This window comes from Acipenser ruthenus, chromosome 3 (genome assembly GCF_902713425.1).
Source record: "Acipenser ruthenus chromosome 3, fAciRut3.2 maternal haplotype, whole genome shotgun sequence".
NCBI lineage: Eukaryota > Metazoa > Chordata > Actinopteri > Acipenseriformes > Acipenseridae > Acipenser > Acipenser ruthenus.
This window is the reverse complement of record NC_081191.1, coordinates 99,742,860-99,759,269: the sequence shown is the minus strand read 5'-3', so window position 1 is coordinate 99,759,269 and position 16,410 is coordinate 99,742,860. Positions and strand designations below refer to the sequence as shown.

General features: G+C 40.3%; 1 protein-coding gene across 1 annotated transcript in view; it reads right to left on the bottom strand.

Moving 5' to 3' along the window:
- Nucleotides 1-16,410, bottom strand: part of LOC117394924 (outer dynein arm-docking complex subunit 2-like) — an 88,492-nt gene that overhangs the window by 33,661 nt on the left and 38,421 nt on the right. Inside the window, exons 11-14 of the mRNA XM_033993666.3 lie at nt 1,868-2,014; nt 1,323-1,532; nt 687-923; nt 366-476 (exon numbers count right to left, since the gene is read on the bottom strand). Of these exons, the coding sequence (XP_033849557.2) occupies nt 366-476; nt 687-923; nt 1,323-1,532; nt 1,868-2,014 (705 nt within the window). The remainder of the gene's footprint in view (nt 1-365; nt 477-686; nt 924-1,322; nt 1,533-1,867; nt 2,015-16,410) is intronic.

Sequence of the window (16,410 nt, the reverse complement as noted above, 5' to 3'; positions counted from 1 at the left end):
TTTAAAACAAAGTTTGGACACAATGGAAATGTACACTATCATTTCATTTGCAATCCCCTTATTAAAGTAAAACTATATTACTTTTATTGTATTAAATTCCCTATTTTATTCAAATGCTGCGGACCTCTAATGTATAAAATAGAAATAAAGAACATGACCCAATTGAAAAGTACAATGGGAAGCATTTATACATGATCTTATTTAACAAACTGGCTGATAAATAAGACCAAGTTTTCTGGTCATGTAAGTAGTTGATACACACAAGTTTTACCATTATCTGTAAGACTGGATAATGCTGGTGGTGGTGAGAGTAATGGTTGGTTAAGACAGGAAAGTATAAAAATACATATTGTCAACATATTTACCTTAAAAATAGCGCTTGCGCAATGCATCTGAAGCTCAGGGTTTTCTCTACTAAGATTTTTCACCAGATCTTTAATCATCTCCTCAGTCTGAATCGCAATCCTGTAACTTTGCTAAGTGAAGAAACAGTAAGATTTTTGGAGGTGGCAATAAAATAATAAAATTAGAGCAATTACTAACCTGGCACCTAAATAATAATTCAATTTAACTTTATAGATGCAATCATTCTGTAATTAATACATTTTTGGAAGGGCTACGCCACATATTTGCACAGCCCTCCCAAATTAAAACCTACTTTAAAAAACAAAAAACTGCACTCTTACCTCAGAAGCACATTCTTGCAGTGTGCCAACTACTGGGATTAACATATTTTCATGCGGAGACTTTAAAAGCTGTGCAAGTAACGGAATCCCACCAGCTTTACGGATGGCTTCTTTATTCCTGGTGCTCTTGCTACAGCTCCACAGTGCCAGAGCACCACAACGTGCCACCTCAATGTCTTTTTCCTGTTCTGAAGTCAGGTTAGCAGAGTTATCAGGAACACAGTCCAAGAGTCCCACCTGAAGTAAGACATTTGCAATTGATGGTTTCATTTTTCAATCACTATAATAAATCCTATTGTGGGCATATAACTGGCCTAGAAAACTGACCTTCAGCTACACAAATCCATTATGTAGTTTTTTATAACAGTCGACTGGGAATCAAACTCCTTATACAGTAGATGGGGAGGCAATAGTTTCCCCTTGATGAGTAAGCAAAACCAGGATTCGGGGAGTACATAATTTCAAGTCAACTACTGCATACAAAATAGGCATGGACAGGTATTTTTGGACATGCAGCTCCTCCAGTCCTTCTTCTCCCAGTAGGTGTTGCTATTAAGCAGTTGTGTTTCAGGAGTCAAACTATAATGTGCTGTTACAATATAAAAACAATTCCACTAAAAAAGGCAAACTACGAACCAGTCTCTTTATTCCTCCATGCTGTCTGACAGTTCTTCTTGCCCGTCTAAACTTGGCCACGTTCGCAATTGTCTCTGCAGCTAAAAACTTGAGATCCTTATCCGGGGAGTCTAGGATTTTTACCATGGTCTGTAAGCCACCAAGGTCCGCAATGGCACGCCGGATCTGTGAATTTCTACTGATTTCCTTTAGAATTTTCAGTGAACCAATCTAATTACAAATGGGTAAAAAAAAGTAACAATAGTATGAATATAGTACAAGTCATAATATTGTTTAATTTGTATACACAAACAAAAAAAGTGATATACAGTAGTGCTTTGTAATGGTACTTTTTTATTTTTTACAAGTGATATATAAAATAAATAAAGTTGGGAATATGGTGTATTAGCATTAGCAATCATTTAACATTTAAAGCATTTAACAACTGTAGAGCTGTTCTTTTACATAGTACCTTTGTTTTCCTGACAAAAGGGCTTCTGTACTGTAGCATAAAGTAAAACACAGTTTGCCTGCAGGCATTATAGTACATTGACAGGAGTACTCACTTTACATTTGATTTCATCTGTATCCAGCAAATTAATGAGCACATCAAGGCCACCTACATTCCTGATGGCCAACTGGCATGTCTCCTGTGCTAGATTAAAGTCCCTCATAGAGCACAATGCAATCACAGTAGCTGTCTGGTTACCTCCCTGAAATAATACAAAAAACAAAAAAAAACATGTAAATGAATGTAATGGCAATAACAAATATAAAGCCTAATGAAACAATACAGTTTATTTCAATGTAATACTGTACATTATACTTTCCCAACTTAAATTCATAGACTTTTTTTCAGTGGTTGGTTTTTCAGTCTACTGTATATCCTATGCATATGGGTGTTCCAAAGCTAAATATTCATTTTTAAATAAATGGTTTGCTTTTGAGAAGGAAACAATTCTATAAACTCTTGCCAGACAAACAAAATTGTGCAAATGTAAACATTACAGTGTTAGTATTATCAATGTGATCACTAAAGTCTGTACAGAAAGGGTAGGTAAACAGAAAATGTGCTACTGTAGTTCTGGGTGGGTAAAGCAAAATATAAATCAATTTGGAGGAAAGACAACCAACCCAGGATGTCAATAAGGGCCTTTATATATATATATATATATATATATATATATATATATATATATATATATATATATATATATATATATGCTGCCATAAGACGTTTAAAACAATTCATCTAAAATTAAGTAGGGTAAGTAACTGGTTTATGTAAAACAAATTTGCGAGATCATACAAAATCCTGTAATATACAAGACAGGATATTAAACAGATTTTATTAGTATTACTTTTAAATTCAATGTGTATATGCAGAGCTATATAGATTCAAAACAGGAGGTCCTTCAGGAAGGTTATCATGTGGCTTCTAGAAGTTCTACGACTGATCTAGGATCTAAACAGTGGCAGATCTTAGGGTTAGCTTATTGAATTTATTGATGTGCACAATGTGTACATTTTTTAAATGTCATATTTTTGGTGTTTTATTTAAATGCTTTTAAGCGTTATTTTATTTCTTTGGTCTTTGCCTTTGAGAATAATAATGGGTTAAATTTGTTCGGCAGGATCACTGACTGAACCACAAAGCAAGCACAAAATAATGGATTCCTGTTGGCCACTCTATGTAATATATAAAAAATGCAATGCTGATAGACAACAGAAAAACATGTTCAATACTGCCCAACGCATAGGTGCCCTGCCGGAAATAGCTGAATTAATATAGAATGGTAGTGTGTGTCTATATATATATATATATATATATATATATATATAGAGAGAGAGAGAGAGAGAGAGAGAGAGAGCGAGAGAGAGAGCGAGAGAGAGAGAGAGAGAGAGAGAGAGAGAGAGAGAGCGAGAGAGAGAGAGAGAGAGAGAGAGAGAGAGAGAGGTTAAGTGACTTGCTCAGGGTCACACAATGAGTCAGTGGCTGAGGTGGGATTTGAACCGGGGACCTCCTGGTTACAAGCCCTTTTCTTTAACTACTGGACCACACAGTGAAACCATTTTTTTCACTGTTTTTGTGGTTAAAGAAAAGGGATTGTAACCAGGAGGTCCCCGGTTCAAATCCCACCTCAGCCACTGACTCATTGTGTGACCTTGAGCAAGTCACTTAACCTCCTTGTGCTCCGTCTTTCGGACAAGACCTAGTTGTAAGTGACTCTGCAGCTGATGCATAGTAGTTCACACACCCTAGTCTCTGTAAGTCGCCTTGGATACAGACGTCTACTAAATAAACAAATATATATATATATATATATATATATATATATATATATATATATATATATATAGTGCCGTGTAAAAGTATTTGCCCCCTGTCTGATTTTATTTTTGACAATGAATGTTATCAGATCTTCAACCAAAACCTAATATTAGATAAAAGGGACCCTGAGTGAACAAATAACACAAAAATTTGATAGATATTTCATTTATTTATGCAACAAGTTATGCAACACCCAATGCCCCCGTGTGAAAAAGTATATCACCCCCTTAGACTCAATAACTGGTTACGCCACCTTAAGCAGCAATAATTGCAACCAAACACTTCCTGTAGTTATTGATTAGTCTCTCACAGTGCTGTGGAGGAATTTTGGCCCACTCCATGCAGAACTGCTTCAACCCAGTGACATTTGTGAGTTTCCGAGCATGAACTGCTCGTTTCAGGTCCTGCCACAATATCTCAGTGGGGTTTAGGTCTGGACTTTGACTAGGCCATTCCAAAACTTTAAATTTCTTGTTCTTCAACCATTCTCATGTAGACTTGCTTGTGTGTTTCGGATCATTGTCTTGCTGCATGACCCAGCTGCGCTTCATCTTCAGCTCACGGATGGATGGCCTGACATTCTCTTGTAGAATTCTCTGATACAGAGCAGAATTCATGGCTCCTTCAATGATGGCAAGGCGTCCAAGTCCTGATGCAGCAAAGTATTCCCAAACCATGACACTACCACCACCATGCTTGACCGTTGGTATGAGGTTCTTATTGTGGAATGCAGTGTTTGGTTTTCACCAGGCATAACGGGGCCCATGTCGGCCAAAAAGTTCCACTTTTGACTCATCTGTCCATAGAACATTGTTCCAAAACTCTTGAGGATCATCAAGGTGCTTTTTGGCAAACTTGAGATGAGCATTCATGTTCTTCTTAGTGAGGAATGGTTTCTGCCTTGCTACTCTGCCATGAATCCCATTTTTGCCCAGTGTCTTTCTGATGGTGGAGTCATGACTGACCTTAGCCGAGGCGAGAGGCCTGCAGATCCCTGGATGTTGTTCTAGGGTTCTTTGTGACTTCCTGGACGATTTTACGCCTTGTTCTTGGAGAGAATTTGGCAGGACTTTTTTCCGGAGGTCTTCAGGAATTTCTTTTGTTCGTGGCATGATGTGCCTCTAGAACCTATGAGCTGACAACTTCACTCTGATGGTAAGGGCCAAAGTTAGTCAGATTTAAATTGGGCCCAAATCAGGCCTGGTTGTTAACCAAAGTACTCAAACAGCTGACCCTAATTATCCCTTTAATTGGGTTGAGTAAACTAGGGGGGACAATAACTTTTTCACACTTGAAGATTGCATGTTTGATTACCTTGCACACCAAACAAATGAACCCACAAAGAAATGAACCCACAAAGAAATCTGACCAAATACAATGTGAAAAATGTGCAAAAATGCAGAAAATCAGACAGGGGGCAAATACTTTTTCATGGCTATATATACAGACGTGCTCAAATTTGTTGGTACCCTTACAGCTCATTGAAATAATGCTTTTATCATGTATACTTGCATGCCTTTGGTATGTCATAGAATAAAGCAAAGAAGCTATGAAAAGAGATGAATTATTGCTGATTCTACAAAGATATTCTAAAATGGCCTGGACACATTTGTTGGTACCCCTTAGAAAAGATAATAAATAATTGGATTATAGTGATATTTCAAACTAATTTGTTTCTTTAATTAGTATCACACATGTCTCCAATCTTGTAATCAGTCATTCAGCCTATTTAAATGGAGAAAAGTAGTCACTGTGCTGTTTGGTATCATTGTGTGCACCACACTGAACATGGACCAGAGAAAGCAAAGGAGAGAGTTGTCTGAGGAGATCAGAAAGAAAATAATAGACAAGCATGGTAAAGGTAAAGGCTACAAGACCATCTCCAAGCAGCTTGATGTTCCTGTGACAACAGTTGCAAATATTATTAAGAAGTTTAAGGTCCATGGAACTGTAGCCAACCTCCCTGGGCGCAGCCGCAAGAGGAAAATCGACCCCAGATTGAACAGAAGGATAGTGCGAATGGTAGAAAAAGAACCAAGGCTAACTGCCAAAGAGATACAAGCTGAACTCCAAGGTGAAGGTACGTCAGTTTCTGATCGCACCATCCGTCGCTTTTTGAGCGAAAGTGGGCTCCATGGAAGAAGACCCAGGAGGACTCCACTTTTGAAAGAAAAACATAAAAAAGCCAGACTGGAATTTGCTAAAATGCATATTGACAAGCCACAATCCTTCTGGGAGAATGTCCTTTGGACAGATACAGTGCCTTGCGAAAGTATTCGGCCCCCTTGAACTTTGCGACCTTTTGCCACATTTCAGGCTTCAAACATAAAGATATGAAACTGTAATTTTTTGTGAAGAATCAACAACAAGTGGGACACAATCATGAAGTGGAACGAAATTTATTGGATATTTCAAACTTTTTTAACAAATAAAAAACTGAAAAATTGGGCGTGCAAAATTATTCAGCCCCCTTAAGTTAATACTTTGTAGCGCCACCTTTTGCTGCGATTACAGCTGTAAGTCGCTTGGGGTATGTCGCTATCAGTTTTGCACATCGAGAGACTGAAATTTTTGCCCATTCCTCCTTGCAAAACAGCTCGAGCTCAGTGAGGTTGGATGGAGAGCATTTGTGAACAGCAGTTTTCAGTTCTTTCCACAGATTCTCGATTGGATTCAGGTCTGGACTTTGACTTGGCCATTCTAACACCTGGATATGTTTATTTGTGAACCATTCCATTGTAGATTTTGCTTTATGTTTTGGATCATTGTCTTGTTGGAAGACAAATCTCCGTCCCAGTCTCAGGTCTTTTGCAGACTCCATCAGGTTTTCTTCCAGAATGGTCCTGTATTTGGCTCCATCCATCTTCCCATCAATTTTAACCATCTTCCCTGTCCCTGCTGAAGAAAAGCAGGCCCTAACCATGATGCTGCCACCACCATGTTTGACAGTGGGGATGGTGTGTTCAGGGTGATGAGCTGTGTTGCTTTTACGCCAAACATAACGTTTTGCATTGTTGCCAAAAAGTTCGATTTTGGTTTCATCTGACCAGAGCACCTTCTTCCACATGTTTGGTGTGTCTCCCAGGTGGCTTGTGGCAAACTGTAAACGACACTTTTTATGGATATCTTTAAGAAATGGCTTTCTTCTTGCCACTCTTCCATAAAGGCCAGATTTGTGCAGTATACGACTGATTGTTGTCCTATGGACAGAGTCTCCCACCTCAGCTGTAGATCTCTGCAATTCATCCAGAGTGATCATGGGCCTCTTGGCTGCATCTCTGATCAGTCTTCTCCTTGTATGAGCTGAAAGTTTAGAGGGACGGCCAGGTCTTGGTAGATTTGCAGTGGTCTGATACTCCTTCCATTTCAATATTATCGCTTGCACAGTGCTCCTTGGGATGTTTAAAGCTTAGGAAATCTTTTTGTATCCAAATCCGGCTTTAAACTTCTCCACAACATTATCTCGGACCTGCCTGGTGTGTTCCTTGTTCTTCATGATGCTCTCTACGCTTTAAACGGACCTCTGAGACTATCACAGTGCAGGTGCATTTATACGGAGACTTGATTACACACAGGTGGATTCTATTTATCATCATTAGTCATTTAGGTCAACATTGGATCATTCAGAGATCCTCACTGAACTTCTGGAGAGAGTTTGCTGCACTGAAAGTAAAGGGGCTGAATAATTTTGCACGCCCAATTTTTCAGTTTTTTATTTGTTAAAAAAGTTTGAAATATCCAATAAATTTCGTTCCACTTCATGATTGTGTCCCACTTGTTGTTGATTCTTCACAAAAAATTACAGTTTCATATCTTTATGTTTGAAGCCTGAAATGTGGCAAAAGGTCGCAAAGTTCAAGGGGGCCGAATACTTTCGCAAGGCACTGTAAGTCAAAACTGGAGCTTTTTGGCAAGTCACATCAGCTCTATGTTCACAGATGAAAAAATGAAGCTTTCAAAGAAAAGAACACCATACCTACAGTGAAACATGGAGGAGGCTCGGTTATGTTTTGGGGCTGCTTTTGCTGCACCTGGCACAGGGTGCCTTGAATCTGTGCAGGGCACAATGAAATCTCAAGACTATCAAGGCATTCTGGAGCGAAACGTACTGCCCAGTGTCAGAAAGCTCTGTCTCAGTCGCAGGTCATGGGTCCTCCAACAGGATAATGACCCAAAACACACAGCTAAAAGCACCCAAGAATGGATAAGAACAAAACATTTAACTATTCTGAAGTGGCCTTCTATGAGTCCTGATCTGAATCCTATCGAACATCTATGGAAAGAGCTGAAACTTGCAGTCTGGAGAAGGCACCCATCAAACCTGAGACAGCTGGAGCAGTTTGCTCAGGAAGAGTGGGCCAAAATACCTGTTAACAAGTGCAGAAGTCTCATTGAGAGCTACAGAAAACGTTTGATTGCAGTGATTGCCTCTAAAGGTTGTGCAACAAAATATTAGGTTAGCAGTCCCATCATTTTTGTCCATGCCATTTTCATTTGTTTTATTATTTACAATATTATGTTGACTAAAAAATCAAAAGCAAAGTCTGATTTCTATTAAATATGGAATAAACAATGGTGGATGCCAATTACTTTTGTCAGTTTCAAGTTATTTCAGAGAAAATTGTGCATTCTTCGATTTTTGTGGAGGGGTACCAACAAATTTGAGCACGTCTGTATTTATGTATAGGTCACTGTATCTTTAATTTTATTTCTACCATAAACTTACTTAATTTTTATATTTTAAATGTGTATTCCTGAGTGCTGGGACAAATATCCGAATAGTGTTTTGCCTCGCTCGAGTTTACCACCTGTTACACAAACATACTTAATGTGGATAAAACACTAACAAAATTATTTTCAGTATAATCGCCCACAAAACAGTCGATAAGGACTGAAAAGTCTAAGCTTGAAGCAATCAGCTTATGTTTTGGAAATGAACGAATATTCTAATACGTTTCTGAATTTTGAACGGATATCTGAGCATGAAAATACCATGATTGTCCTAGCACAATTATATTTCAATATCAATCTATTTTAACTTTTTTTATCTACCACAAAAAACAAGAAACTAACATGGATTTGAGAACTGTAACTCACCTATTAAATGATCACAAAATACATAAAACAGCTTGAGCCTTTGAAATGTGATACTCTGGGTACAAAATAACTCATTTTGGGATATAAACAATCACATTTTATGGCTTTAAATGAAGTGCAGATTCACTGAAAAAGTGTTCTCCTGCTTTTACAAAGGGACAAATAAATGTCCCAAATTTAGGAACATGTCAGAATTGCATTTATGCAAAAACAAAACACACTATTAAGTTATTTTTATTGGTTTGTGCTAAGACTAAATATCCATATTATAGGACAGGTGTCACAGATGGCAGCTAAACTTTTACTGTACTGTAAAACAGTTAATGTCAACCTTTGAAAATTTGAAGCATTCTAGAATTAACACTGGGAAGTCATCAATATCAGACTAATGGCAAGCACAATATTTGTGATGAACCTAATCTACAGGATTTTGATCATCATAAATTCTTGCGCTTGCCAATACTGTAACATACATTACATTTTCATGGAATGGCCCATTGGTACGGGCACATATTTTGCTGCTGAGTGTACAACAACCATAGCAATTAGTATAGTGTTACAGTAATTTTAAAGTCTGTATTTACTGAAATTAATTATGACTACATTTTATATTTGTTCGGTTTTAAATACAGTTGCAATCCAAATATCTAGTTTAACTGCCTCTGTACAGTGAGCAGTTATTGCAATCACCCCCAATTAACAGAGAAGAGGGTTTGCAAAAGCTGAACATGTGCTACCCATATTATCATGTAAATGTTAACCATTTGTCTATTAACAGTAGGCAATCATCTGTTGTTTTATGTCTGTTTGTAACCTTCAAAGACATATATGCTATAGTCATGTAATTTTATATAGGCCTATATATTTTAATTACTCCTAACTCCTATGCAGTTCTGTCATGTGTTTCTATCTTGTCAAGTATTTAGTCCATTTTACCCCCAAACCACAGACAATGATTAAATCTTAATCTGTCTCTGCCTCCTCCAATCTTTTTTATTGAAAAGCTGGGTTGAATACAGTATCTGAAACAAAAACACATTGGAAATGTGAAAAAACACCAAGTTATCAGAAGTGCCCAGCCATTTAAAGTGGAGATATCAAAGACACAAGCCAAGTTTCAAGAAACCAGTGGGGCAACCTTGCCCAGCACAAAGCAAATAGGTACAACTGTAAAACCGATGGGGGCGAAGGTTGCCCCAATTGTTTCTTCTAACTTGTATCAAAAACACAAGCTAAGTTAGAAGAAACAATTGGGGCAACCTTGGCCAGCACCAAGCAAATAGGCACAAATAGGCAAAGCGGTGGGGGCGAAGGTTGCCCCAATTGTTTCTACTAACTTGGCTTGTGTTTTTGATGCAAGTTCAATCTGCTTTTATTGTGCCTATTTGCTTGATGCTGGCCAAGGCTGCCCCAATTGTTTCTTCTAAATTAGCTTGTGTTTTTTATATATATATATATATATATATATATATATATATATATATATATATATATATATATATATATATATATATATATATAGTATGTATATTCAATGAAAGTGTCATTCATATAAACTCAATTTTGTTCACATTAAAAATGTGTTTGTTACACATGAATAAAATACAATTAATTTGTTTTTAAGTTTGCAATATAAACCCTGTGTAGGAATCAAACCCAAGACATGCTTCCAATGCAGCTTGCAATGCAGACGCCCTAGCTTTCATGCCAGAAAGTTTGCCCTTCCATTTCAGAACATTTGCAGGTAGTATAGCAGTAAAGTTACAGTTTTTAACAAGTAACGATTTTGTAAATAATGATTATGTCATCCTGATTGTACTGAAAGTTTCATCTGATTTTGCAAACTATCATAATAAGCTTAATCCATTCATTTAGTATATGGTAATGTTTTCATGTTTAGGAAGTAGTACTCAAGGAGACTGTGTTGAATTCTCAGAATGTTTGTTTGATTTGAAACTATAGAGAATTCCTGTCAGGGTCCAGAATTCACAGCACCAAAATAACAACCCTACGTTTCAGTCTTGGCATTTTCACTGCATATTCTCTTCGGTCACAGCTCACACGCTTCCTCAGTCGCACCCAGTTTCTCATTCAAGTCCAGCGCTGGACTGTCTCCATTCCCCAGGCTCATGCACCCCCTTTTATTATATAACCACCCGTCATTTCCCGCCGCTGTTCGGCTCATCACCCAGTCAAATTGTCACAAAGACGGCCAGAGTGGGTGGCGTCAGACTGGAAGCAGGAAGGAATTCAAACACAGACAGACGGTGATGGTGATGAGCTGAGTGCAATGGCTGCACTCAGCGTTTATTAACAAATAAAAGGTTTGAAAGCAGCACAAAACACAGGACACGGCACTTGCGCCAAAATAAACAGACATACAAAACGGACTAACACTAAACAAACGGTGCACGGACAGACAAACAAACACGGTGAGAACAAACACTTATATTTACGATCTTTACTTCTAATTACTCCTTTCTCTCTCACCCGTTCTCCTCTTCCGAACACCCAACCCTGACTGACTAAAAATGTGCCTATTTATACTGTTGTGCTGGGATTCAATTACTAATTAATTATTCACTTGAATCCCAGCACGTGAATTAATTCTGTGCAACCCCGTGCTCACATATTACATTTAACCAGCACGTGAAGTGATTTGTGCTCTCCTCGTGCCTAAATACAAATCTACACTTTAAATACACGTGAAACACAGACCCGTTTATATCCCGTGTACCAATCTATACACCAACATTTACACACGCAACATACAACACATAACACACAATTGCACACAGGGGCGGGGCACATTGCCACATATACCCCCCCTTGTGCGCAGCACACATGGCCTCAACGGCCACCTCCCCCCTTAAAAACCCAGCAGTCCAGGACAAAGTCTCGGGCTGGGAAGGGAGGCTTCAGTGGGCCCATGGCTGGCCATGCTGTCAGCACCCCTGCCGGTAGTGGCACGGCTGACAGCCTGTTGGTCCTGTCCTGCAGCGAAAAAGCTGCGGGGGCAGGTGGTCCCCCGACCTCCCCCTTCTTCGTAGCCGGCAGCTCCCTCCTGTGGGGCTCCGGCCACAAGAACTCCTGCAGCGAAACTGCTGCTGGGGAAAGTGGTCTCCAGACCTCCTCCCCCTTCTTCGTGGCCGGCAGCTCCCCTTTCTGGGGCTCCGGCCACCGTACTCCCTGCGGAGGTACGGGCAGCAGAGGCAGCTCCTGCTCCTCTGCTCCGGGCGGTGGCGGAGGCAGAGGCAGCTCCAGCTCCTCTGCTCCTGGCGGTGGTGGAGGCAGAGGCAGCTCCAGCTCCTCTGCTCCTGGCGGTGGTGGAGGCAGAGGCAGCTCCAGCTCCTCTGCTCCTGGCGGTGGTGGAGGCAGAGGCAGCTCCAGCTCCTCTGCTCCTGGCGGTGCTGGCTCCCTCTGCTGTGGCAGCTGGGCATGTGCGCGCCGTGCTGCCTTCAGCAGCATAGCTAGAGGCTGCTGGGGGACACCAGCATCCTGCCCTTCTCCCCCCCAAAAAATTTCAGGGGGTTGAGCCTGTAACTCCTCCCCTTCTGGCTCTTGGGACGGCACCAGCAGGTATTCACCCTCTGCTGGTGGAGGTGGGACCAGCAGGCATTCTCCCTCTGCTGGCAGCTTGGGTCCTACGGCTGTGGAAGCCCCGACTTCCCTCTTTTTGGGCTGTGGACGCACCGACTCCTCCCTTTTGGGCTGTGGACGCACCGACTCCTCCCTTTTGGGCTGTGGACGCACCGACTCCTCCCTTTTGGGCTGTGGACGTTCGGGCTCCCCCCACTCAGGCGTAGGACGTTCGGGCTCCTCCCACTCAGGTGTAGGACGTTCGGGCTCCTCCCACTCAGGCGTAGGACGTTCGGGCTCCTCCCGCTTGGGCTGTGGACGCTCAGGCTCCTCCCATTTGGGCTGTGGACGCTCAGGCTCCTCCCGCTCGGGCTGTGGACGCTCAGGCTCCTCCCATTTGGGCTGTGGACGCTCAGGCTCCTCCCATTTGGGCTGTGGACGCTCAGGCTCCTCCCGCTTGGGCTGTGGACGCTCAGGCTCCTCCCGCTTGGGCTGTGGACGCTCAGGCTCCTCCCGCTTGGGCTGTGGACGCTCAGGCTCCTCCCGCTTGGGCTGTGGACGCTCAGGCTCCTCCCGCTTGGGCTGTGGACGCTCAGGCTCCTCCCCATAACTGCGGAAGGGACAGTGGGCGAACAGGTGATCCTGGTCGCAGAGGAGGCACCCCGACGATGGCTTGTTACATCGCCGTGGATGCCTGGCCCTTAGGCGGCACTCCTCCTCCCTGTCCTTCACCTCTATCTGTCTCCCGCTTGGGCTGTGGAGGCAAAACCAGCAGGCATTCACCCTCTGCTGGTGGAGATGGGGACAGCAGGTACTCCTCTGCTGGTGGTCCTGCTACCTGGGCTGCTGTTCCGTTTATCGTTGCATCCAGGTAGCTGAGGAGAAACTCCACACCTTCCTCCAAGGTGTTTGGGGTGTGTTCCTGCTGATAGGCCTCCCATCTCTCACTGTCCATCATCCACAGGGCCCGAACGACTATGGGCAGAGCCTGGGCCTCCAGCCCAGCATTCTCCAGGAACCAGTCCCGCCATTTTGTGGCGTCTTCTGCCATTATATATATATATATATTTTTTTTTTACAAAACCCCTCCTGGTCTGACGCTTGGAGGCGCGGCTATCCCACGATGACACCACGTGTCACAAAGACGGCCAGAGTGGGTGGCGTCAGACTGGAAGCAGGAAGGAATTCAAACACAGACAGACGGTGATGGTGATGAGCTGAGTGCAATGGCTGCACTCAGCGTTTATTAACAAATAAAAGGTTTGAAAGCAGCACAAAACACAGGACACGGCACTTGCGCCAAAATAAACAGACATACAAAACGGACTAACACTAAACAAACGGTGCACGGACAGACAAACAAACACGGTGAGAACAAACACTTATATTTACGATCTTTACTTCTAATTACTCCTTTCTCTCTCACCCGTTCTCCTCTTCCGAACACCCAACCCTGACTGACTAAAAATGTGCCTATTTATACTGTTGTGCTGGGATTCAATTACTAATTAATTATTCACTTGAATCCCAGCACGTGAATTAATTCTGTGCAACCCCGTGCTCACATATTACATTTAACCAGCACGTGAAGTGATTTGTGCTCTCCTCGTGCCTAAATACAAATCTACACTTTAAATACACGTGAAACACAGACCCGTTTATATCCCGTGTACCAATCTATACACCAACATTTACACACGCAACATACAACACATAACACACAATTGCACACAGGGGCGGGGCACATTGCCACACAAATCCATGCTCTGCAACCCCCGAAAACAACAACACACATTCTCCCCACTCATTCACTCATATGCATGGATAAAACTCCCTGGGGTCTTCAAAAAAGCAATGCGAGCGACTAGTCCATTTTAAAATATCAATAAACCGTTTAATATAAATGATTCAGACATCAAAATAAATGTGTTCCCTAGTATAATTCCTGTTAATAAAATAAGTTAATTGTCATTAAACTTGGATGTCCTGTAATATATATATGCGTGGATAAAAGTGTCTGGGGTCTGCAAAAAAATACATTAGGAGAAAAAGGAGGACATTTTTACCTTACTTTGGCAACTTATTTCTCTTACTGTATGACAGGTATTGACTTTTTTTCTACATTTTACCTAAGAGTGTTGGGAACTACTACAGTCTGGTAGTTCTCGCACTTCGCTTATAACTTGACGCGAGGAACTACCGTTCCTCTCAATGAGGCAGACAGTTCAAGAAGGAATTAGGAACTGGATTGAGATCTACTGAAACTATTTCACTTACTCTACATTTTTTCCTTAGACAAGGGGAACCGAAAACTAAAACCTAGGGATAAAAAGGTAGTACTATTTTTACTACTTACTTTAATTCTTACTTTAATATAAACTATGTAACCGTTATTTTATTATGTATGAATAATTAATTATATTGTTTTTGCAACACTCCTAGGTCCTATATTTACTTAAGCAACCAGGGTGTCAGAACATGTCATGATGTCAGTTTTTTTTTCTTTCTTTCTTTTTTTTTAACAGCAAATTAACACTTATTCACAAATCCCTTAGATCAGTGACAATAAGTACTAAGCTATTTCCTGAGGACATTTACTGTAACAATAAATATAGCATCTAATCTTTGAGAAGATAAAGACAATGGCTACAAAGGGTAATATAACATGGTACATTCTATCTGAGTCATGTCTACTGTACCTGGGTACTACTGTGTTGTATATATTAAAATGAAAGTAATTAATTATTGCACAGTACAAGAATGTGTTACAATCAGATAAACAAAACAACTGAATGTCCTACTTTCCTGTTATGCCAAACCAATATAAAGGAAAAAAAATATATCTGAACAAAGTCTTTCATTCAGTATGATTTACCAAAGTGAATTCAAGGTCTTGATTGCATTTTATATCCTGCATAGTTCTGGTACATAAAGCTGAAGAACCAGCAGGGTTTGGCAATAATAATAACAGTGACTGAATGTACTCATAAATTACATCCTGAGGAAAAATATCTTTAAATATCACAGATTACAAATGAAGGAAAGTATGAGGGAAACTATAAATCTTCAAGTGTTCAAAAACAGCCAATTACAAATGTATTTGTGAGGCAGACAGTCCAAATACTTTTGTAAATCGAGTCACCTGTACCATGCATGAAAACAAAAGTACCAGTAATGTATTGAAAAGGTATTAAAATAATGCCTTTGTAGACTAATATATGGGGCATGGGATGTAATCGGCAATATTTTTGCACGATGGCACATATTTGTCTGACATTGTTTATGAAGAATATCTGTTTTTGTACTGGTTATGCACTTTAACTTATATGACTCATTCTCTTGTTTTATGTAGAAGATTGAGATATAACTGTCAGCACTTGTATGGTATTTGTCACCCAGGAATACAAATAAATACATTAATCTATATCATATATACTGTACTATATCATATACATATTTACAGTGGCCATATCGGCATATTACGCTCTAAATAGTATATACCTGCATGCTGGCAACACCCCCTTTGAAGATGAATGGATTACACATCTTCCTACTTAAAATAATGAAAACAAATGATCAGATATCCTAAGGAATTACGATTTCTATCTTTGACCCTCCATCCCCACCCAAATGATTTTTTATGGGATCTAGAAATAAAGCTACTGTACACACATCTGCAATTCATATTATTAAGTTTCAATTTCACTTTCTGGCTTGTAAAATAAATTGGTATCTACATGAACTGTCTGCAAACAGGAATCTTTACATTTCCAAATGTAAAAAACACTTTCAGTTCAATAATACCAGTTACATTACCACTGCTTTCCTCACTTTCGTCACCACAAAATTGTACATGTGAAAATTGATATTTACATACCTTAAGAAATATATTTCTGTACAAGGTATTGAACTAAATACCTTATTGCACTTACATAGAGAGCACCCACACCATTGCATGCCATAGCAAGTAGAACAGTAAAAAATTAATGTTGCTTCATTACTGCCAACAGTCAGCTAATTAAACATATTTAACTTTTTAAAAACTATGGTCTTGGAGAATTTACCGTTCTTCTGGCACAAATATACTGAAAACAAGGTGAA